Source organism: Neoarius graeffei, chromosome 11 (genome assembly GCF_027579695.1).
Source record: "Neoarius graeffei isolate fNeoGra1 chromosome 11, fNeoGra1.pri, whole genome shotgun sequence".
In the NCBI taxonomy this organism is placed as follows: domain Eukaryota; kingdom Metazoa; phylum Chordata; class Actinopteri; order Siluriformes; family Ariidae; genus Neoarius; species Neoarius graeffei.
Genome location: NC_083579.1, coordinates 75,221,498 through 75,245,512, shown reverse-complemented (window position 1 = coordinate 75,245,512; position 24,015 = coordinate 75,221,498). Strand labels below are relative to the sequence as shown.

Here is a 24,015-nt window from a genome sequence, read left to right as displayed (position 1 = left end):
CTAATGTAGGATTCTAGTTGCTCAACTGTCTTAGGTCTTTTTTGTCGTATCTTCCGTTTTATGATGCGCCAAATGTTTTTTGTGGGTGAAAGATCTGGACTGCAGGCTGGCCAGTTCAGTACCCGGACCCTTCTTCTACGCAGCCATGATGCTGTAATTGATGCTGTAATTGATGCAGTATGTGGTTTGGCATTGTCATGTTGGAAAATGCAAGGTCTTCCCTGAAAGAGACGTCGTCTGGATGGGAGCATATGTTGCTCTAGAACCTGGATATACCTTTCAGCATTGATGGTGTCTTTCCAGATGTGTAAGCTGCCCATGCCACACGCACTAATGCAACCCCATACCATCAGAGATGCAGGCTTCTGAACTGAGCGCCGATAACAACTTGGGTCGTCCTTCTCCTCTTTAGTCCGAATGACACGGCGTCCCTGATTTCCATAAAGAACTTCAAATTTTGATTCGTCTGACCACAGAACAGTTTTCCACTTTGCTACAGTCCATTTTAAATAAGCCTTGGCCCAGAGAAGACGTCTGCGCTTCTGGATCATGTTTAGATGCGGCTTCTTCTTTGAACTATAGAGTTTTAGCTGGCAACGGCGGATGGCACGGTGAATTGTGTTCACAGATAATGTTCTCTGGAAATATTCCTGAGCCCATTTTGTGATTTCCAATACAGAAGCATGCCTGTATGTGATGCAGTGCCGTCAAAGGGCCCGAAGATCACGGGCACCCAGTATGGTTTTCCGGCCTTGACCCTTACGCACAGAGATTCTTCCAGATTCTCTGAATCTTTTGATCATATTATGCACTGTAGATGATGATATGTTCAAACTCTTTGCAATTTTACACTGTCGAACTCCTTTCTGATATTGCTCCACTATTTGTCGGCGCAGAATTAGGGGGATTGGTGATCCACTTCCCATCTTTACTTCTGAGAGCCGCTGCCACTCCAAGATGCTCTTTTTATACCCAGTCATGTTAATGACCTATTGCCAATTGACCTAATGAGTTGCAATTTGGTCCTCCAGCTGTTCCTTTTTTGTACCTTTAACTTTTCCAGCCTCTTATTGCCCCTGCCCCAACTTTTTTGAGACGTGTTGCTGTCATGAAATTTCAAATGAGCCAATATTTGGCATGAAATTTCAAAATGTCTCACTTGACATTTGATATGTTGTCTATGTTCTATTGTGAATACAATATCAGTTTTTGAGATTTGTAAATTATTGCATTCCGTTTTTATTTACAATTTGTACTTTGTCCCAACTTTTTGGGAATCGGGGTTGTAGATAGAGAGCTCGATCGCTAGAGAGCTCGATCGATTGATAGATAGATCGATAGAATTAGTTAGCCTGTTACCTTGCTGCTAACCTAGCTATGTAACAGTCACTGCTGGGTTTACAGAAAAAGATGCACGCATTAGCCACGTGATTTGAAACACCTGTACCCCTGTGCATTCATGCAATTATCCAATCATCTCATCTTTTTCCTATCTTCACCTGTCCAGTTTTGGTGAACCCATTCCCACTGTACCCTCAGATTCCTGTTCTTGGCTGACTTCTTGGAACATGATCTGATCTTCTGCTGTTGTAGCCCATCTACCTCAAAGTTTGTCATGTTATATGTTCAGACATACTTTTCTGCTCATCTCGGATGTAAAGAGTGGTTAAGTTGGGTTACTGTAGACTGCACCAGTCTGGCCATTCTCCTGTTTCTCTCACCAACGAGGTGTTTCTGCCACAGAACTTCCTCTCAGTGGTTGTTTTTTGTTTTTCCACACTATTGTGTGTAAACTCTAGAGACCGCTGTGTGTGAAAACCCCACGCAGTCAGCAGTTCTTGAAATACTCAGACCAGCCCATATAGTAACAAACATACCACGGTCAAAGTCACAGAAATCACAATGTTTCCTCTTTCTGATGTTCGACGTGAATATTAACTGAAGCTCTTGACTTGTACCTGTATGATTTTGTGCAATGTGGTGCTGCGACATGATTGGCTGATTGGATAATTGAACAAGTAGGAGCACAGGTTTTCCTATTAAAGTGGTTAGTGAGTGTAAGCATGTTAGTGTACGTTAGTTTATTTTAAGAGCGATGTCTCACTTTATGTTCTTGATGTGCTACTCTGACGGTACTTTTGTCTTGCACTTAGCGTACTGCTGTGTCAGTGCATCTGTACGAGAGCAGGCGTATCAGACGCTCGCTGGCCGCGCTGTGAAAATCATCCATGCAGACGCTCATCTAAGTTTCCAAACCTGTCATTGCTTCACTCTTGAATATTTTCTATCATTAAAAAGTTTATAATCTCTGCTTTCCAAAGAAATGTATCTAGTTAAGATCTGTTCAGTACTTTGGGAGTAACGGCAGGTTGAAGTCGGTACAACAGAGTAAAAACTCTGCTCACGTGACGTCGGGAAACTGCCGGTGCTTTTCTTTTCGAGTCACGGGAAAGCGCTCAGGCTCTCTCTCTCTCTCTCTCTCTCTCCTCTGATCAGTTTCCGACTGGATTACTCGTGAAAATCAATCAGATAACTTTTATAGGGATGTTCTCTCGCTCTCACTGTTTCTGATGAAGGATTCAGCAAAATTTTCCCTCTGCTAGTTGTGATGTTATGATTCACGGGAGACTTTGAAGTGAGTTTTCAGAGCTTTACCTACTTATTTTTTCAAATCAAACTGATTCATGTAAATAAATAACTAGTTTAGAATATAACTGGAGTTGTTTTGATGAAAAACACAGAGATCTTAGTGGTCGGAACGAGATTTTAAAAACCGGAAGTCAGAAACGCGAGCGTCAATTTCAGTTCAGCATGAATTGCTTATTGGATGTGGCTCACACGGTTTTTCGAGGTTTGCCTTGAAAGCTGTGAATATTAATCAAAATAATAATTTATATTCTTTCATATAAAAAACACTAGTAGGCCCTACTTTTGAGAAATACAAAGGCCTACAGAGCACAAAGAGGGGATTAGGAATAATCTTTTATTGCTTTTTTTTTTATTGTGTACCGATTTAACGGTTTTACCTAACTAGCATAATTAATACTAATTAAATACTAATTTGCTTTTACTAATTTTTCAAACTTTGTATTCAGTATACAACCATCTTTGGTCCTGCCAATTTCCATGTAAATATCTTGGAAAAACAGAAAAGTGATTAAGAAAAAACATTTGATCTCATTGGTGAATGAGGCCCATTTTGAACCATGTGATCCTCATACACAAAATATTACGGCCGTTTTTGAAAAATTAAGCCATTTTTTCAATCTTTGATTTGTAATATCTCAAGAACGGATAAACATATTTTTACAGAATTAAAATATGCTCTACTGTATTCAATTCTAAATTTAACGAGAGCAGTTTCAAGCAATTTGGATCGAATTTTCACCTGATTTGCCTAACAAAAGAATGACGTAATGTTGAAAACACCAAGTCTGGACCAGGTCTAAAATTACACCTCAGGTCAAAGTGAGATTAATTCCTAAGTCTGGATGCCACACACTTTAGTGCATCCTTATACTTCTATAGCCAGTGGTCCAAAATTAGGAGGAAAAAAAAAAAAGAAAGTGAGCCTCAAAAAAAAAAAACTGGTTAAGAAAGGCTAAATGGAAAAACACATGCACACACACACACAAACACACACACACCTCGGTCGATCTGTGCCAGCTCTTGGTTCTCTCCTTCAGAATCTTCGCTCTCTCCACCCTCTTCACTGCCATGGTAGGAAATCTGTGTTTCGAAAGGAACACACAGATCTCATGACTCGTCTCATACTCAAGGGGTCACACCTCTTAAAGCTTTACATCTGTTTTTCTACTATTTCTGATGGATGAAAAGATAGTACAGCCATTCATGACAACATTGTAAACGACTTCAGAGACCCAGTAGGAAATTATCCAGATTTTTTTCTTTTTTGTTTTTAGGTATTGGATGCTAAACAAAAAATGACTGCTGACAATTTTTGCATTTGGACTTCATTTCCATACGTGACACAAATTAACCAGTTCCCAGAGAGAGAGAGAGAGAGAGAGAGAGAGAGATGTACAGTGCTGTGCAAAAGTCTGAGGCACATGTAAAGAAACGCTGTCGACCAAAAATGGCTTAAAAATAATGAAATTAAATGTTTCAACATTTAAAAAAACAAAAACAACACTATAAACAATAATCAGTAAGCCATAGAAATAAATAAACAAAGTCGATATTTGGTGTGGGTGGCACGGTGGTGTAGTGGTTAGCGCTGTCGCCTCACAGCAAGAAGGTCCGGGATCGAGCCCCGTGGCCGGCGAGGGCCTTTCTGTGCGGAGTTTGCATGTTCTCCCCGTGTCCGCGTGGGTTTCCTCCGGGTGCTCCGGTTTCCCCCACAGTCCAAAGACATGCAGGTTAGGTTAACTGGTGACTCTAAATTGACCGTAGGTGTGAATGTGAGTGTGAATGGTTGTCTGTGTCTATGTGTCAGCCCTGTGATGACCTGGCGACTTGTCCAGGGTGTACCCCGCCTTTCGCCCGTAGTCAGCTGGGATAGGCTCCAGCTTGCCTGCGACCCTGTAGAACAGGATAAAGCGGCTACAGATAATGAGACGAGACGAGACATACGGGGGGGACAAACGGGTATGTTGTCCCGGGCCCAGGAATGGGGAGGGCCCAGAACTGGGCTCTCATGAAGTTGCGATTAAATTATTTTATTTCATTTCAAAATGTGTTGATTTGGGGGAGAAATGTGCTATATTTGCATTCAATAAATGATTTCTAGATCTTTTGCCTTTATTGTCTTTGAAAAAGGCGTCAAGAACCCCCTACCACCCCTAATGCAAAAATTGTTTGGTCTGACTCTTTGATTAAGGGGAAAAAAACAACATCGTTCGATCATAGCGCTTCGACAATCAGCGTGCGTGCCATTTGCCAACATGCACAAGTCAGGAGCACAGAAAAGAAAAGAAAAGAGAAAAAGAGAGGAAGAAACCAAGAGACTCAGGGGCTCACTGCATAAATATTTTAAAAAAGATTCAGATGATGCAGCAGGTACTAGCAAAGGCAGTGGGGCAGCTGAGCCAGGTAAGACACAGCCAACTTTTTCCAGCCCCGTAAAGTAACCCCAACCACGGCACGCGTGGCACGCAATTCATGTTACAAACGAGGGGAGAGCAAGTCACACTGAACACCATATCAAACGCACAGGGCACTGAATCATTTCATAACCACAACGGCTTAATAACATTGTGTTTCATATATCTGATTGAAGCTAAGAATATTCACATTAGCCCGCAATCATATCCCGCCGTTTCTCGAGCGGTGTGTTCTTCTCTGCTTTTCACACTGGACAGTACGCACGCACAGTATACTATGTTCGCCCCCAGCCCTGCCCGAAATCCCCCGTCCATCGCTGCTCCTTCAAGAGCACCCCAATCGCGTGATTATAGTAGACTATCCACGAGTTTAGGAAGGCATTGCGGGGGCTGTCGCATGCAGGCTTGGGGCGTAACGGAATACATTTAATGGCGTTCGGTTAAAGGATACAAAATAACAGTAACCGCTTATTCCGTTACAGTACAGGGGGGAAAGATTCAGTGAAATTGGGGATTACTTCACAGGATCACAATGTGTGTGAGGTTGCTGGTTTTGGGCTTTTTTTTTGTTAAAATGTTAAAACTGTAAAAATGTTGAAATGCTAAAATGAAATGGTTGTTGACCGGTTGAATGGTTTTTGAATACCTGTCATTTAAGGGTTGGAGTGAGTAGAGACTGGGATAAGAGAGGTGGGTGGGTGTGTGGGTTGGCCCGGGGGGGTTGTTAGGGGGGGCCCATTCGGAGCATTTTGTCCCGGGCCCAGCCAAAGCTGTCAGCGGCCCTGTGTATATATAAGTCTCAGTGAGTGCAGTTTTATGTGGAAATGAGCTGTAGGTTTTACTGAGCATCTTGCAGAACCAGCCACAGTTCTTCTGGACACTTTGACCGTCACACTCGCTTCTTCATTTTGCGCCAAAACCCAGCAGCCTTCATTATGTTTTCTTTTTTAATCTGAAAAGCGCTCTCTTATGGAATACAAACTTTTTTTTTTCTGTAACATTTAATTTCGTGCTGAGAGAAAAAAAAAAAAAAAAACATTTGGAACTCTAAAATGTTTTTGGACTGACTCGATAATGGAGAAGTCATAAAACAGAAAACTAAGTTTATATGAAGAAAAAAGAAGGAAAAAAAGAAAAAAAAACAGGAGGCCTAAGACTTTTGCGCAATACTGTATGAGCGACTCAAAAAAAATGGTCAATAAAGCATTGACAAAAACGTGCTCACTTTGAATAATTCAATTACACTTTTATTTGTATATTGAGTTAATCATAAACAGTGTCGCAAAGCAGCTTTACTGAAATTCGGATGTAGATTTAGATACATAACGAGCAAGCCAGAGAGAACAAGAAAGAACCATCATCTTCTCTCGGTCACGCGATAGTAGGATTGTAAATCTTTAAAGTACAGTGCCTTGCAAAAGTATTCATCCCCCTTGGTGCTTGTCCTGTTTTGTCGCATTACAAGCTGGAATTTTTGGAGGGTTACCGCCATTTGATTTACACAACATGCCTACCATTTTAAAGATGAAAATTGTTGTTTTATTGTGACACAAACAATAATTAAGACAAAAAAAAAAAAAAAACAGAAATTTGGAGTGTGCCTAGGTATTCAACCCCCCCCCCCCCCCCCAAAAAAAGTCAATACTTTGTAGAGCCACCTTCTGCTGCAAGTCTCTTGGGGTATGTCTCTATTAGCTTAGCACATCTAGCCACTGGGATTTTTGCCCATTCCTCAAGGCAAAACTGCTCCAACTCCTTCAAGTTAGATGGGTTGCGTTGATGGACAGCAATCTTCAAGTTATGCCACAGATTCTCAATTGGATTGAGGTCTGGGCTTTGATTAGGCCATTCCAAGACATTTAAATGTTTCCCTTTAAACCACTCCAGTGTAGCTTTAGCACATGGGTCGGCAACCCTAGGCACGCGTGCCACAACTGGCACGCTGAGGAATTTCCAGTGGCACACTGACGATGATACACAAACCTAATTATTCAACACATTAAAAATGTTCAAATGTCATCTTGAACGGTCATTGGCTGTTGCATGGCGAGCCTGCTCTTTTAGCATGACTACACAACAATATAGCGCCCCCTCCCAGTGTTGCCAGATACTGCTGACGTTTTCCAGCCCAAAATATGTTCAAAACCCGCCAAAATGCACTTAAAACCGCCCAATCTGGCAACACTGTCCCCTCCCCATATTTCTCACGAGATGGGCCCACTTGATGCAGCAGTTGCGCTAAGATGGCAAAGAAGCCGACAGTTCGGGCTTTCCTCTCCTCGTGGACCAGAGAATATGGGTTCGTTTCTCAGAGGGACCGTGCTGTGTGCACAGTGTGTTTTGAAAGTGTTGTGTGTCGAACATCCAGTGTTAAACGTCATTTCGAGGCAAAGCACCAAAAGACTTTCAAAGATCAGGCAGATAGAGACGAATCAATCTCACGCGCAGTGTGCGGATATGGGAAGCAAGCCCACACTTTAACAGTCTTTACCTCAGCTAAAAACAATGCCACTGAAGCTAGCTATATAATTCCTCACTGTATAGCTAAACATGGAAAGTCATTCGCAGACGGTGAATACATTAAAGGTGCCCTTCCACCAAAAACGTTTAATACTGGCTCTTTTTGAAATCCCATAGTTCACTCCGAGTTGCATATGCATGCTGCATGTGAAAATGTAATTCTACTCCCATTCCCTGTATTAGCTTATGAAAGAAAATAGTTGGAAAAACTACCAGATCTGAAAAAGCCCTACGAATTTATGTCACTTCGAAAATTAGTATTCATGGCTTCGCCCACCTTGGCTTGCGACCACCCATGGGAAGAAAGTTCGGATTTCAGCGCGAGGAGAGATAGCAGAGCCCATCTCGTCGGTAGCTAACGAGGAGGACCTAACAGCAAGTTCGTGCCTGTGTTATTTGTGGCAGTAACACATCAGCGCTGCATGTTAGGGGAGGCTGGGACCTCCCGTGCGCAAGTTACGAGCATTCAAAGTCGGGCTGGAGTCGCCGACAGAAACGAAACCTAAGCGGAGCGCCGCAGCTCGCCTCAGGGCGAATTACGTCCAGAGGCGCAGGGCTAGCCCGCCCTGGCAGCGCTGGTTCGTTGGGGAGAGGGCAGAGGTTGCTGGCTGCCAAGTTTGGGGAGGCTGGGACCTCCCCTGCCTGAGTTACGAGCGTCCAAAGTCGGGCTGGAGCCGCCAACAGAAACGAAACCTAAGCGGAGCAACGTTGCAAGATAGAAGAGCTGAAGAAGAAATGGTTGGACTTTATCTTTGGAGCACCACCAGCGAAGTATAATGCAGCGTTAGTACTGTGTTCTGATCATTTCAACCACAGTGACCTTTTCAAACTTCGGTGCCTTCAGTAGTGGTTTTGCTTCGAGGTTGTTTTTAATCCCTGGATCTGTACCGTCAAGACGATCGACCACCAGCTCACAAGCTATAAGTAAAACATGAACTTTTTGTTCGAAGGTTTTTGTTACAAAATAGCATGTTCATATTCTCCACGTTAGCATGCATGACATGGTCACAAGCTAGGCAGGGATGAGAGTTTTCCGCTTTTCGGCGGATTTCCGCCTTTTCTGAGTAAAAAAACGACCTTTTTATATTATGCCAAATCCGTTGAGAAATATTTTTTATTAATTTCGGGGGGTTGGGGTATGTTCCTTCATGCTGTTCAAACTTTATTAACTCCAATGATGCTTACACATTATTTTTAAGTCACCATCTTTAGTCTCGTTTAAATCTCGTTAAATGTGATGTAAAATTTGTGTTATCTACATTGTTATTGGTCAAAACATCGATGTCGAGACCATAACAGCCAATCAGAACAGTTCTTACAAAGACACCCACATCCGCTTGTTCTGACCCACTGGAGGTAGCGTCACAGTGCTGTTAACCAATCAGAGGTAACACGTTTACATGTCATGAATATTAATGAGTAAGAGCTGAAATCCTGTCGTTCTCTCCCCACCCACTCCTCCACCAAACTAGAGCAGCCTGAAACAGGAGAACCACAGCATTTTTTTCACCAAAACTGGCTCACAGGGCATTCATTCATACCAGAGACCACCGCACAATTAATGAAAAAACGATGCAATGAGACCGAGGCCTTTCTCTCCAGCTCGGATAGTCTTTTTGAGGGGCTGCCAAATAAAGAGACAATAAAATCAAGAATAAAAGGCATGCCTGTATCAGCCAGAACTGTTGAGCGATGAATTGGTGAAATGGCAGAAAACGTAAGGGTGCAGCAAACAACTGGCATAAAGTGGGTTAAAGTGTGTGAGGTTAATGGCATAAAACAAGTGCAATGGTGTTTTACATTTGCTCAATGCGTTAAATATCCATATCCGTCTAAAATGTGTGGTGTCTAATTACACATGGTTAACAACACCTATTTGAATGGCACACTAACGAACAAGAAAATTTCTAATTGGCACTACATGGCAAAAAGGTTGCCGACCCCTGCTTTAGCAGTATGTTTAGGGTCATTGTCCTGCTGGAATGTGAACCTTCGTCCCAGTCTCAAACCTCTAACTGACTCAAACAGGTTTTCCTCCAGAATCGCCCTGTATTTAGTGCCATCCATCTTTCCTTCAGTCCTGACCAGCTTTCCTGTCCCTGCAGATGAACAACATCCCCACAGCATGATGCTGCCACCACCATGCTTCACTGTAGGAATGGTGTTCTCAGGGTGTTGGGTTTGCGCCACACATGGCGTTTCCCATGATGGCCAAAAAGATCAATTTTAGTCTCATTTGACCAGAGAATCTTCTTTCATGTGTTTGGGGAGTCTGCCACATGCTGTTGGGCAAACTCCAAACGTGATTTCTTCAGCAATGGCTTTTTTCTAGCCACTCTTCCATAAAGCCCCACCCACTCTGTGGAGTGTACGGCTTAAAGTGGTCCTATGGACAGATACTCCCATCTCCGCTGTGGATCTTTGCAGCTCCTTCAGTGTTCTCTTTGGTGTCTTTGTTGCATCTCTGATTAATGCCCTCCTTGCCCGGTCTGTGAGTTTTGGTGGGCGGGGCCTTCTCTTGTCAGGTTTGTAGTGGTGCCATATTCTTTCCATTTTGCTATAATGGATTTAATGGAGCTCCATGGGATATTCAAAGTTTGGGATATTTTTTATAACCGAACCCCGATCTATACTTCTCCACAACTTTGTCTCTGACCTGTTTGGAGGCTCCTTGGTTTTCATGTTGCTTGCTTAGTAGTGTTGCATAGTCAGGGCCCTTCCAGAACAGGCTGATTTATACAGACATCATGTGACACTTTGATTTTAAATCAACTGTGACTTATGAAGTGAATCGGTTGGACCAGCTCTTATTTAGGGGTTTCATATGAAAGGGGGTGAATACCTATGCACAGTCCAGATTTCTGTTTTTTCATCTTAATTATTGTTTGTGTCACAATAAAACGACAACGTGTGCCTTTAAAGTTGTAGGCATGTTGTGTAAATCAAATGGTGCCAACCCTCAAAAATCCATTTTAATTCCAGCTTGTAATGCGACAAAACAGGACAAACACTAAGGGGGATGAATACTTTTGCAAGACACTGTATACAGTTGTAAAAGATTAAAGACAAACAGTCCTGATTTGTGGTGAATTGAACAAAATCAAGGTACTTTACTTGAGAGGCTTTCCATTTTATTCAGCTTTATACTTCTCCACTACATCTCAGAAGCAAAGATTGTACTTTTTACTCCACTATATTCAGGGATGTAATTTGGGGCTGGTGAAATTATCTGAAAATTTTAGCCGGGGGTCTGGGGTTTTCTGACTTAAAAATTGTACTAAAATGGCAAGCAAACACACAAGAAAAAAAACTTGTCATGATTAACAAATTCAAGCCAATTTAATGGTCAACATGCAACTCTGAGCCCCTACAGTAAATTCAATGATTCTTAACTGACAAAAAGCCAAAACATGAAACCTAAAAATGTCATTCTAAATTAAATCATCTGCATTAGAATAAATAGAAAATTGTATAAGGAAAAACAAAATTTGTACTTTCAATTACTGTAGAAGTTGAACATACCTAAATGTGCCTTTTCAAACAAACATGATGCAACATAAGAATTCATCCACCATTATTTATTAAACTCTATTGCTCCTGGTAGTCTCCCGGTTTGCTTCTTATGTATGGCAACTTCTAATATTTGATTAAGTTACTGCACACCCCGTTTAGACAGGGTAACAGGATTGACACAAAAAAATTAGTCATGCATAGACTACTTACCAAAACTGAAATTTTTAAGTAAATATTCTCAGATTCGGTTCATTCTGCCATCGATATAAAAGGTGAGAATATGTAGAGCCTTCCCAGCACGATCGATCTTCCGAACGAAATCGCTGAACAAATGTCTCACAGTCTTATGTCCAACGTCTGTCCCAACCTCTTTCTCCAGCCATTCCCAGCGGAACTTGTTTTTCACTATTCTGTCGATTTCTTTAACTCGATTTGCATCTTTACGCTCGATCACGGAGGCTGCCATCTTTCAACTCTTTGTTTGAAGCGAGCTTACGTACAGCTATCTAGCAAGCGCGTTCATTGGTTGTTACAGAGCGATGGGCCAATCACGTACCTCGTTTCATCTCAATGACGGAATTACTGAAAGTCGGAACGAATAGGATACGAATGCGGATTTTTGAGCGAAAAATCAGAAAAAATTTTTTTTTCAAATTTTGAGGTGAAAAAAGCGGAATTCCGCGAATTCGCGGAAAAATCACATCCCTGTATATTTCTCTGACAGCTGTAGTAGTAAGAAGAAGAAGTTGTTGTTGTTGGTCACTTAAGATTTCAATTTTTCATACCCTACCTGTCCAGAGAAAACTATGCATCTCCAAATGCGGTGGTTCTCATCTCATCTCATTATCTGTAGCCGCTTTATCCTGTTCTACAGGGTCGCAGGCAAGCTGGAGCCTATCCCAGCTGACTACGGGCGAAAGGCGGGGTACACCCTGGACAAGTCGCCAGGTCATCACAGGGCTGACACATAGACACAGACAACCATTCACACTCACATTCACACCTACGCTCAATTTAGAGTCACCAGTTAACCTAACCTGCATGTCTTTGGACTGTGGGGGAAACCGGAGCACCTGGAGGAAACCCACGCGGACACGGGGAGAACATGCAAACTCCGCACAGAAAGGCCCTCGCCGGCCACGGGGCTCGAACCCGGACCTTCTTGCTGTGAGGCGACAGCGCTAACCACTACACCACCGTGCCGTCCTGCAGTGGTTCTAAAAGTGAATATTTGTGATAAACTGAAGGATTAAGTGTTCCTTTACAGTTTGAGAAAACTCTCCTACTTCTTAAGCGAAGTAAACTATTTAATAATAATCCTCTTGGATTAACTGGAAAATGTAGTGTCACAAACAGGGTTGAAAACCGGGCTGTTTTTCTGAGCTCATGACAAGCTGGCATTTTAGAGGAGATGCAAGTTTGTCGCAGGGCAGCGACGCTACAAACATATGATGATCTTATAGAATATGATGCATTACCGTACGTTAAACTACACAACAGTATATAAGGTGGTTAAAATCAGCTCAGCCTTCAACAACTACACCAGTAAAACGCAACAGAAACATTGAACATCATGTATAAATTGTAAAACAATGACAGGAACCATTTTAATATAGAACTTTTGATACTTTAAAGGTGACATATTACACCCCTTTTCCACGAGATGACACAGTTCCCTGAGGTCTTATTGAAATGTCTGTGGCATGTTTTGGTTAAAATACCACAAGGATAAAGCACCACAGTTCCGTTCTCACTCTGTCGAAACAGCCCTGATCAAAAACGGCTGATTTGAGGAACGGCCTGTTCCTTTAAATGATGATGAGTTGCTGGTCGCCACACCCCCTTCTTCATCAGCTAATCAGGTAGCACTTCCATCGTTGATATTCATTTGCAAAGGCAGTTCTCAAGCCATGAGTGGAGATACTCAGATGAAGGGGTGGGATCATTCTAATGAGCTCCACTTGTGACATACGCCCCTTTTCCACCAAAGCAGTTCCAGGGCTGGTTCGGGGCCAGTGCTTAGTTTGGAACCGGGTTTTCTGTTTCCACTGACAAAGAACTGGCTCTGGGGCCAGAAAAACCCGTTCCAGGCTAGCACCAACTCTCTGCTGGGCCAGAAGAAAGAACCGCTTACGTCAGCGGGGGGTCGGAGTTGTTAAGACCAACAACAATAACAAGATCGCGAAAGATCGCCATTTTTAAGCGACGAGAAGCAGGAGCTGTACAAACGCGAAGTCATCCATTATTATTATTATTGTTGTTGTTGCTGCTGCTGCTTCTTCCGTGTTGTTTTTGCTTTGATATTCGCGCCAAGGTTTATGCAAACGTAGCGATGTAACTGACTTATACAGCGACATAATGACCTATACAACGACGTAACTGACGTATACAGCGACATAATGACGTGTCTTCCCTTAGCACCGCGAGCTATGGAAAAACAAGCTGGTTCTCAGCTGGCTCACAAGTTGAACGAGTTGTGAACCAGCACCAGCCCCGAACCAGCCCTGGAACTGATTTGGTGGAAAAGGGGTAATAGAAAGTAGAGCCAAATCTAAACGTCTTGTTGAAACACGTTTCCTAGAACAGGCAGCGCAAAAGAAACTGACCAGGTTGTTTTATTTCAGAGTTTGCGGGCTGGTTGGCACTACAGATACCCAAATGTCTGTGCGCAAGCACTGAAAAAGTGAGTTTTTCATAATACATCCCCTTCAAGTAAATTTTGCTAATACAACTCTCACATACTTTTACTTCAGTAAAGTTTTCAATGGAGAACTTGGACTTCTTGTGGAGTCTTTTTACAGTGTGGTATTACTAATTTTAACTTACTTAAAGGATCTGAATATTTCTTCCATCACTGGTGCTAAGGGTATTTCTTTTTATTCTATCCACATTCACTGGATATAAGCAATCGCACGCTCTGATTGGCGACTCTACTACTAGGATATCAGCTCATATACCGTGAGTAGAGAAAAAAAAAAACAGCAGAGCGTGTTGCTGAACCAATCGAGGACGAAATCAAAACTCTACTCAAAAACAACGGCCTAGTGTTTAGCGTGTCCGCCTCTCAACCGGGAGATCGCAAGTTCTACTCACGGTCGGGTCATACCAAAGACCATCGTAAAAATGGTATCTACTACCATCTGGCAAGGCATGCTGCAATACAGATGTGAGTGGGGAAGTCAAACTCTCGCGGTTACCAGAGGACCCGCCCCCCACTGTAACCCTAGCTGTATTGAGGTATTTCACCCACGTGACCAAGTCATGTGATGCTGCCATTTTGGACGTCACGGCTCGAATCAGTTTGAATGCGAGGAAGGCGACAAACGAAAAACATAAAAGAAAAAGGAGCGAGATGCAGAAAACACCTTCACTATCCAGCGACGTAGGGCATTTACAGGGCGAGCAGAGGGAGAGGTATTTGCAAAAATTGAGGTTAGCAGGCTTAGAGAACGACGTTTACCTGCTTCCACCAGGATTGTTCACTGACGTACGGAAGTACACGAAGCCCTCGTCTTTACCTGACTTCGGCCCACATGATCTGTATACCTATGTCGTTAAAAACCCATCGCCATACACAGGTATTGATCTGAAAGCGTATAAGAGTTTGGATGCCTACAAATATTTTGTGTCAGGCTGGGTAACATGCCTACATCAGCGGGTCGTCCCTGGAGCCGGTGGTCGCCATCTTATTACAGCTAAGGTTTGTTCACATTTTCATTTACTTTCGGTCCTCAGGATAAACAAAATGTTATTAAATGTCATTGAAATAACTTCTTAGTCTGTTGAGACATGGCCCGTTATAAATTTGCTGTTACCAGGCAATGACCAAGAACTGTATTATTAGGGTCAGTGTAGTTGTAGCAGTGTATTAGCAACTAGCTGTTAGCACTAGCTAATGTCAACATCATAATAGCTGGTATGTTACTGTAGCAATGTTTACATTCAGTCATTTGGATGACTGTTAAAACCTTTCAGTCTCAAGTTTTTCCTTTACTGTATTTACTAGTTTACTGAGCTAGCGCGCTCGGGCAAGCTGGGAGCCAACACGCACTAGCCTGCCGGCCGCTGGGAGCCGGCGCGCGCTAGCTCAGTAAACTAGTAAATCCAGTAAAGGAAAAACTTGAGACTGAAAGGTTTTAACAGTCATCCAAATGACTGAACGTAAACATTGCTACAGTAACATACCAGCTACTGTTGTTGACATTAGCTAGCTTGACGTTCAAAATGGCGGACACCGGGGCGTCACATGACCCTGTGACGTCAGGTGAAATACCTCAATAGGCGAGAGGCCGAGGGCTATCAAAACGGAGATCGGTGCCGCATCCATACACCTTAAAGAGTTGTTTAGTACTGGGACAAGAGACTGCCTGGGAAGACCAATTCTGGCATGAGAAGGACTTTGACTTGACTCAAAAACAAAACCCCAAAAATTATCATCGTGCATTCAAAAGAAACCAAAATGGCTAAAAGAATATTTTTTTTTTGCTTTGTTTTTTTTTTTTCCACCAATATCGCCTGTTCCACACTCCAGACCAGTTGTTGGTGGTAATGCACCTTTAAGTTGGTTTGCCAACCACCAAAAAAAAAAAACGAGATAGAACTCGACGCCAATGGCGTCGATGGGGATACCTCCACCTGGTAGACTACACACCTTATTAAGTTGTGATTTGGGGATGGACATTTGACCTCACAGTAATCTTGACCTGTGACCTTTTAACCTCAAAATCTAATCAGTTCATGTTTGTCCCAAAGCGCACAAATGGTGAAAGTTTGGTGAAATTCCTTTCATTTGCCTTGGAGATATTGTGTTCACAAGGTTTCCGGACAGACATTTGACCTCATAGTGACCTTGACCTTAGACCTATTGATCTCAAAATCTAATCAGTTAATGTTTGTCCCAAAGCACACAAATGGTGAACGTTTGGTGAAATTCCTTTCATTAGCCTTTGAGATATCTCGTTCACAAGGTTTCGGGACGGACGCATGCACGGACAGATGGATGGACAACCCGAAAACATAATGCTTCCTGCACCTTAAGGTGGCGGAGGCATAAAAAAAAAACCCTGAAGAAGAAAGCCCCCAAAAATAAGCAACAAAATATGGAATAAAAGTATTTGATAGTAAAGGCCAATTTATGCTGACAACGCAGTCCTCGCAGATGGTGTCGCAGATAGCGTCTGCGTAGCCCCCCCACCTTCGCAGACGCTCTGCGCGCACCTCCCAAAAATTGTGACCACCGCAGAAGCCTCGCAGACAGCGTCGCAGACAAGAGGGCTCTGATTGGTCCACTCTACATCCGCTGTACACGCACTTCCGCTTCCCTACTTTCCCGGTTTGCTTTGTTTTCACGACCGGCATTTTTAAAAACACGAGCGAAGATGGAGCAGCACGAAGAGCGGTTGATCGAGGAAGTGAGGAAGTACGTACATCTATATGACTCCAGTTCTAGTCATTATAAGTAACCGGAGGATAAACACTCCACTAACCACACCCACCAACTACTCCTAGCGATTTCGCGACTTCGCGCCCCCTTGCGTTGTAGCGGTGAATAACATCGCGCACGCTTATTACTCCCCGCTCAACGATAAATTACAACTGTCTGCGAAAAGCTGTCTGCGAAAGCCTTGTCACAAGAGCATGCAGAGGCCTTAAGAACGTATCTTTTAGGTTGTTAGGTTGACGTGGGGCGGCCTTGGGCTGAGGTGCCCTTGAGCAAGGTACCTGACCCCTGACTGCTCCCCGGGCGCTCTGGTGTGGCTGCCCACTGCTCTGGGTGTGTGTGTGTGCGTGCGTGTGTTCACTGCTTCAGATGGGTGAAATGCAGAGGATGAATTTCACTGTGCTTGAAGTGTGCATGTGACGAATAAAGGTTTATTCTTCTTTTTTATTTTTCAAGACATCATCATCATCATCACATTTTTCACAAATTGCTCCTGTCATTTCGCCGGTTTGATGCATTCTAAGCGGAAATTATTTTGTCAGATGTTTAGCATCAAGTTTTTATTTCAAATTTGCAAAAAATAAAAATGCTCCATTTCTCAAAATCCAGTGAATGCGGAGAAAATAAAGCAGTTATTCCACTCCATCTCGTCATACATGGATTATAGCCGACTCGTTGCTACGCGCCTCGTCAGCCATCAGCTCATGTACGACTTGATTTCGTGGAATAACTTAAATATTAGTGTGCACTTTATATTATCCACTAAAGCAAGGAAGATAATGGGATTATAAATTATTACAGTACACGATGTGTTGGGTAACAAAAAAAAAAAAAGTTGCTGCACAAACGTGCTTATTGAATGTCAGCTCTAAAACAAGAACCACAAATTCAAAATGAGGAACTCTTGCAATGATGGAGAGTCCCACCCAGCAGAATTGCTGTAAAAACGTGTGTTGCAAGCTCTGTTCCTTTCCACAGCCAAAGCCGCTTCTAAAAGAGTAAAAACTCCGTTGGAGTGAAAGAGAGAGTGAGGGGAGGACAAGAAAAACAACAGACTACTCCTAAAGAGTTAAGTAACCCAGAGCAGAGTAATTACCTTGCTTCGTCCAGGCCAACAAGCTGCCATCTGCTCTCAAGTACACACACACACACACACACACACACACACACACACACACCTCTCTTCAACCTCTTGCTGAGCAAACAACCAGTGAAAATGTAGGAAAGAAAGAGTCCCAGAAAGATGAAGACGAGGGGGAGAGCGAAAAGAAGAGAAACTCTGAATGAGATAAATGGCTCTTTCTTTCTTGTGGCTGAAGAAGGATTGCACAAAAATGAGTGACGTCCAGGGGCCTAAAGAGAGCCTGTCCCACTCTTCCACTGAAACCTTTCCTTACGTACACCGGATAGATAATTACAGCTCACCACTCCGTATTATACACAACACTCTTGAATTCTCAAATCCGATTGGTCAGATGGTGTTCATTTCGACAACAGCAGCTCTGACAGCCGTTATGGCTGTAATTCATCTCATCTCATTATCTGTAGCCGCTTTATCCTGTTCTACAGGGTCGCAGGCGAGCTGGAGTCTATCCCAGCTGACTACGGGTGAAAGGCGGGGTACACCCTGGACAAGTCGCCAGGTCATCACAGGGCTGACACATAGACACAGACAACCATTCACACTCACATTCACACCTACGGTCAATTTAGAGTCACCAGTTAACCTAACCTGCATGTCTTTGGACTGTGGGGGAAACCGGAGCACCCGGAGGAAACCCACGCGGACACGGGGAGAACATGCAAACTCCGCACAGAAAGGCCCTCGCCGGCCACGGGGCTCGAACCCGGACCTTCTTGCTGTGAGGCGACAGCGCTAACCACTACACCACCGAGTAGTGTAATTCATATCACAGGTTTATTTTAACGTCCTTGTCCTAATGCTTCTGTCGTAACAACTCGTTCACAAGGACTTGTACAGTATGACAAGCATTCCACCTAACTGATGACTAATAATAAACTAAGGGAAAAAAAAAAAAACAATGCATGATTGTTGATATGGGAAAGTTTTTCTAAGTAGATATGGAAGGAGTCTCGGGTGTCAGAGAGTTGTACGTTTTCCTCTACAGGAAAGTCTTCAAGAGAGAGAGAGAGAAGGATGGCTAGTGAGGAAATGACTGTTTATAGCTGTTGATTACTTTCCTAGCTCCATCATGTTATTTTTCTTCCTTATACAACGATGTCTAAGTCACAGTTTGTGACGGATCAGATCCCAGGACATGAAAGACGCAAGTACTGTAAGCTGATGCACTATTTGGAAATTAAATCCTGCAACTTTAAAAACACTCTTCCACAATATTCCTATTTCCACCTCGAACTCACTGCAGATGTACAGGACCTCAGAGAAGGAAATCAATTGTGAGGAAATCCTGTGTAAAGATGTTGACCAAGCTCTTAAAGTCCAAAGATTGCATTCAAATATTTGACGGACACTTTAATCAAAAAGTACTGGCAAGCGAGGCAGAATCCGATCCAAGCACGAAGCCGTTAAAAGAGGGGATGGAGATGCAAGTGGTGCAAGAGTGAGTTTCCAAGCTGATGAAAAACAAGTGCGAGAAAGAACCAAGAGCCATTCGGGTTGGAATAATAGACCTCGACTCCGTTGGAATGTTGTGGTTCGAAATGGGTAAACAAACGCCGACACGCCTCATGTGTTAATATGGATTATCTGTATTCATGAACTACAAAGTCTGAGATAGAGCTCAAAATGGTACATTATTATACATACAGGACACTTCTTCCATGGAATAAAAACGTATTCTATTCCCTTCTAGCGGGTTTCATTCATTTGGTTTCATAGCATGCAATATTTACCCTGTCCACACTAGGGATTTTGTACCGATACGAAACTACTTTCGTACCGCAACACCTGTCCACACTAGCAACTATACCGGTACTGTAGTGGTATAACTGTATCGGTACGAAACCCACAAATGTATGGGTTTCGTACCGGTACAGTATCGGTACTGTAGCGCTTCGCTGTAGTGTGGACAGATGAAGCGGCTCTGTATCGATACAAATGTAATGCGCAAGCGCAATGAACCATTCCTACGTCTTCTGGGTTATTCATACAATACAATACAATACGCCCGCGCTTTCCAGCTGTAAATAAAACGTCAAAATGGCTCAAAACGACCGTGGAGCTACATGGAGAAAAGAAAGGGGGGAGAAGGGGAGAGAGGGAGGGAGGAAGAGAGAGAAAGGGAGGGGAAGAGAAGGGAAGAGGGAGAAAGTGAGGGGGGAGAAAGGGAGATTCGTTTTCTTTGTTTCTTTCTCAACTGCCTCGCGCGTTTTATACGATTCGACTGAATAAATGACCACCAGAAGTACAGACTGTACATTGACAACAAAAAGCGCACACACGTTGTTTCATCCGCCATATTCTCGGAAGGAAGTTACTCGGTAACCACGGAAACATTTCGCGCACGCGCATTTCAACTACCGTGAAAGAAAACCGCAAACATTTCTCGCTAGTGTGGACAGATGCACTAAACTGTACCGGTATACTTTGTATCGATACAGTTATACCACTTTCGTACCGGTATAAGTGTGAACACAGCATTTGTTAGCATATCGCATATGTATTACGTCACTCTACCCAATGGAGAATGAGCGTGCAATATTGTTATAATATTGCACTTTGTCAAGACAACATGACGTCACACGTCAGAGCTCATGCGAAGATCCAATGACGAAACTTTTCTGCTGCACAGAAGCATTTCTTTGTCCTCTGGGAAAGAGAAAGAAGAGGCTAATCCAGTGCTACTGCTAGGATTAGCTATGCTATAATTAAGCACTAAATAAATAAACTGAAAACTGAAACTAAAGACACGCTGAACACCCGAAAGGCTACCAAAACTTAATTCGATAATTTTCACGCGTATTTACAGGAGAAAAACATACCAATGGATATTGAAAAACTGGAAAAGAGACACGTTGGAGATGTAAAACTTCCGTGCTAGCAAGTGACTGTGACAATTTGGAAACAAACATGGCCACCAGGTTTGCTTCATTAAATACAGGTTTTGAGAGAATGTCGATGGTGATTTTAAAACTAACTCAGTAAATTACAGAGGAAAATGAATACTTAAAACTGTACTGCTTTTCAGATTTTCCAAGTGTAGGTCATAAAAAGGATTTTCCCTCCGACACCCAGTTATTTTTGTTTAATGGACCGAAAGCTCCTGAATTCGAATCATAGACTTTCAATTTTATTTGTTTTTTTTAAACAGAACAATTAAAAAATTTAGAGCCATGTGGCCCTAAATTCTCTGCTATTTTTTCCTGCTTCACCATGACCCAATTCAAGATGCGTCATGCATGACGTGGTGGGCTTTCCCCGTTCGCGCAAGGCATTGTGGGATACAAATTTGAAACAGGAGAGAAAAATGGAGGATGTGAGTGTGCGAATGAAACATGAAAGACCGACTACAGTAACGGAAAGAAAGCGAGAAGAAAAGACGTTATGTTATATACGAAGGAAAGGAAACGAAGGACCAAACTAATAAATATCGGGGCTCAGCGAGCACCTCGGTGTGATCAGCTGTTCGTTTAGCGACAGAATGATGGAACTGTCAGTGCACGCTCAAAGATAAACCTGTAGATGGCAACAATGCAACACTGTGGATGCCAGCTGCCGTAAAACCCAAAAGAAGAAGAAACAGAAGAAGGTAAGCCTGTGCATGAGCACACGGATATTTTGTGAGATATTACAGAAATAAACATACATCACAATGGCCAAATTTCAGAGGGAACTAAATTTCACAGATTTTATGAAATCGAAAGGCCGTCTACTTTGAAGTCTGAGTGAAAAATAGTGCAGCAGCGTGGAAGAAGAGTCTGGAGACAGAAATCTTAGTTTCTTGGTCGTTAGCCTGTGCTACTTGTTCTCGATAGCACTGGCTTGACCTCTTTATTAACATTCGCCAACACTACTCATGAATGCTACACCGGCTGGAAGGTGGCTGGACTGCCACGCTAACAGCACCAACTTGCCGGTAAGCTCGCAGTGGCCTTTGAGAATTCTGATATGAAGAATGTGTGCATGTATAATAATAATGATAATAATATTGGCTGACTTTTTTTGCATGGTCTCTCAGATACATTTCATTCAGCTACTTGTCTTCGCCTCGTTCAATATCATGCTAGCTGAATGAAATACATCTGAGAGACCATGCAAAAAAGCCAGCCAATAATATTTAATTATTGCGCAGCTTATGGCTGCAATAACAATTCAACTGATAGCAACCTATCATTTCGTTCTTTTCCGAGCAATAAAAGACTTCAGGAGGTCAGAAATTATTAAACTTACAAACGAATTCGCATTGTTTGGTAGTTGTGTGCGCTGTAGCACTGAAACCTTCCTTTATCACACTTTGAAAGGTGATTTGCGATCGTAATCGTGGATACTTTTGTCGTTTTATTGAGGTTTGTTTTTGTCCAAATTGTATCCCTGGCCGCACTACTAGAGCTATTAGCAACCGCCATTTTGGATTTGTGTTTACCCATTTCAGATCATGTGTTCTTGAGTCCGAGGAGGTTTATTGCTTGCACTAGGAACAGTGCAATCACACTATGAATGGTGCAATCTTACAAATTCAAGATTTAAGCTTCTAAGTGGGTTATCAAATGAAAAATTGTGCCGATTAAAAATAAATAAATAAATAAATAAAATGCCCTTGAACAGAAAAAAAATTAAAAATTTAAAATAAACTATCCAACATTTCTGCTGAGCTACTGCTATAGGAAAAAAAACTTAAAGGGGAACTGAAGGCAAATTTTTTTATTATCAAAATTCTATTTCTCTCATTTTATTAAATATCGGAATGCATTTTTGATCGCTATTTTGTCGCTGCTATAGCAAGTTATGAGTGTTTAAAATATGCTCTGTAATATATCAGTCCATATGTCAAAGCAATGGCCGTAAACAAGATTCGTTGAGACCTGTGCGAGAAATCGTAGGACGGAAGTAAAATGTACAGCGGAAAATCAAAGTGACGACATCTGCCAACGTTCCCTGTGTCCGAAATCGCTCATTCGTTCACTACTCCCTACTCCCTATATCGGGAATTACTATATAGAGGACTATACAGTGAGCTCATTGGTAAAATGAAAAAACTCTTTCGGACACTAGTCCGTCGCGCTGGCATTTACGTCATTACTGTCGCACAATTAAAACATGCCAGATCAGTCGGCTGATGGGTTTCAAAATAATAAATACATGCGTGTGTTTTTGTGATAAATCCATATTATACTGAGCGCATTTCCAACATTAATCAATACAAAGTCCCTGCAGCTTTCAGTTCTTTTAAATCAAGGCTGAATACTTTCTTTCTTCTTTGCCGCGGCCTTTTATTAAATCTAATTTGAGATTTTTGATTTGATTTCTTTCAGCGCGACCGCAATGCATGCTGGGATATATTGCTTTGGTTAGTGACTGTCAGTTGTACACTACTTTTCATGATGCATTGTGGGATACTTTGAGTGCACTATATAGGGTGTAAATAATCCTCACTAAGGTTTTGGACAGCACTACAAAATGGCGTCCTCACTATATAGTGCCCTAACCGAACGCACTAAATTCAACATGGCTAAAAAACGAACAGGCCGATAAGTATAATATTTAATTGCAATTAGTTGCCAATACGAGTCACGATATAAGGTTACTAAAACCGAAAACGTAATTGAATAACACGTTAATTAAGAAATAAAGCAAGTTTAAAAATGACTTCAGTTCTCCTTTAAAAATCATAATGGCTAGAAATTTCAGATTCCTCAGTGTTTCATTTCATTCAGCTCGAAAGTGACTCAACACATCATTCAGGTAAAGAATGAAAAAACATGTCACACACATTCACAACCCACTGACAACCAAATACTCTCCAATCCATGTGGGCCAGTTTCCCAGGAAACACTTCCCAGATGGGAGAAAACAAGCTACAACTATCCCCGAGCTTGTAAACTACAACTTTCCCAAGTAAGTTTATGAACAAAAAGGGAAAATAATACAACCCCAATTTCAAAAAAGTTGGGACGCTGTGTAAACTGTAAATAAAGACAGAATGCGATAATTTACAAAATCATGGAAATGCTATATTTCATTGAAAATAGTACAAAGACAACATATATATTGAAAGTGAGAAATTTTATTGTTTTTTGAGAAATATATGCTCATTTTGAATTTGATGTCAGCAACATCTTTCAGAAAAGTTGGGACAGGGGCGTGTTTACCACTGTGTTGCATCATCTCTACTGTTAACAACACTCTGTACACGTTTGGGAACTGAGGAGACCAGCTGCTGTAGTTTTGAAAGAGAAATGTTGTCCCATTCATGCCTAATATACAATTTCAGATGCTCAACAGTTTGGGGTCTCCTTTGTCGTATTTGCGCTTCATAACGCGCCAAATGTTTTAAAAGG

General features: G+C 42.3%; 1 protein-coding gene across 3 annotated transcripts in view; it reads right to left on the bottom strand.

Moving 5' to 3' along the window:
• The window catches only part of si:dkey-16j16.4 (uncharacterized), a 108,547-nt gene that overhangs the window by 42,721 nt on the left and 41,811 nt on the right, over positions 1-24,015 (bottom strand). For all 3 annotated transcript variants that reach the window (XM_060934724.1, XM_060934726.1, XM_060934725.1), the window contains exon 2: positions 3,648-3,729. In XM_060934724.1, coding sequence (XP_060790707.1) covers positions 3,648-3,729 — 82 coding nt within the window. The remainder of the gene's footprint in view (positions 1-3,647; positions 3,730-24,015) is intronic.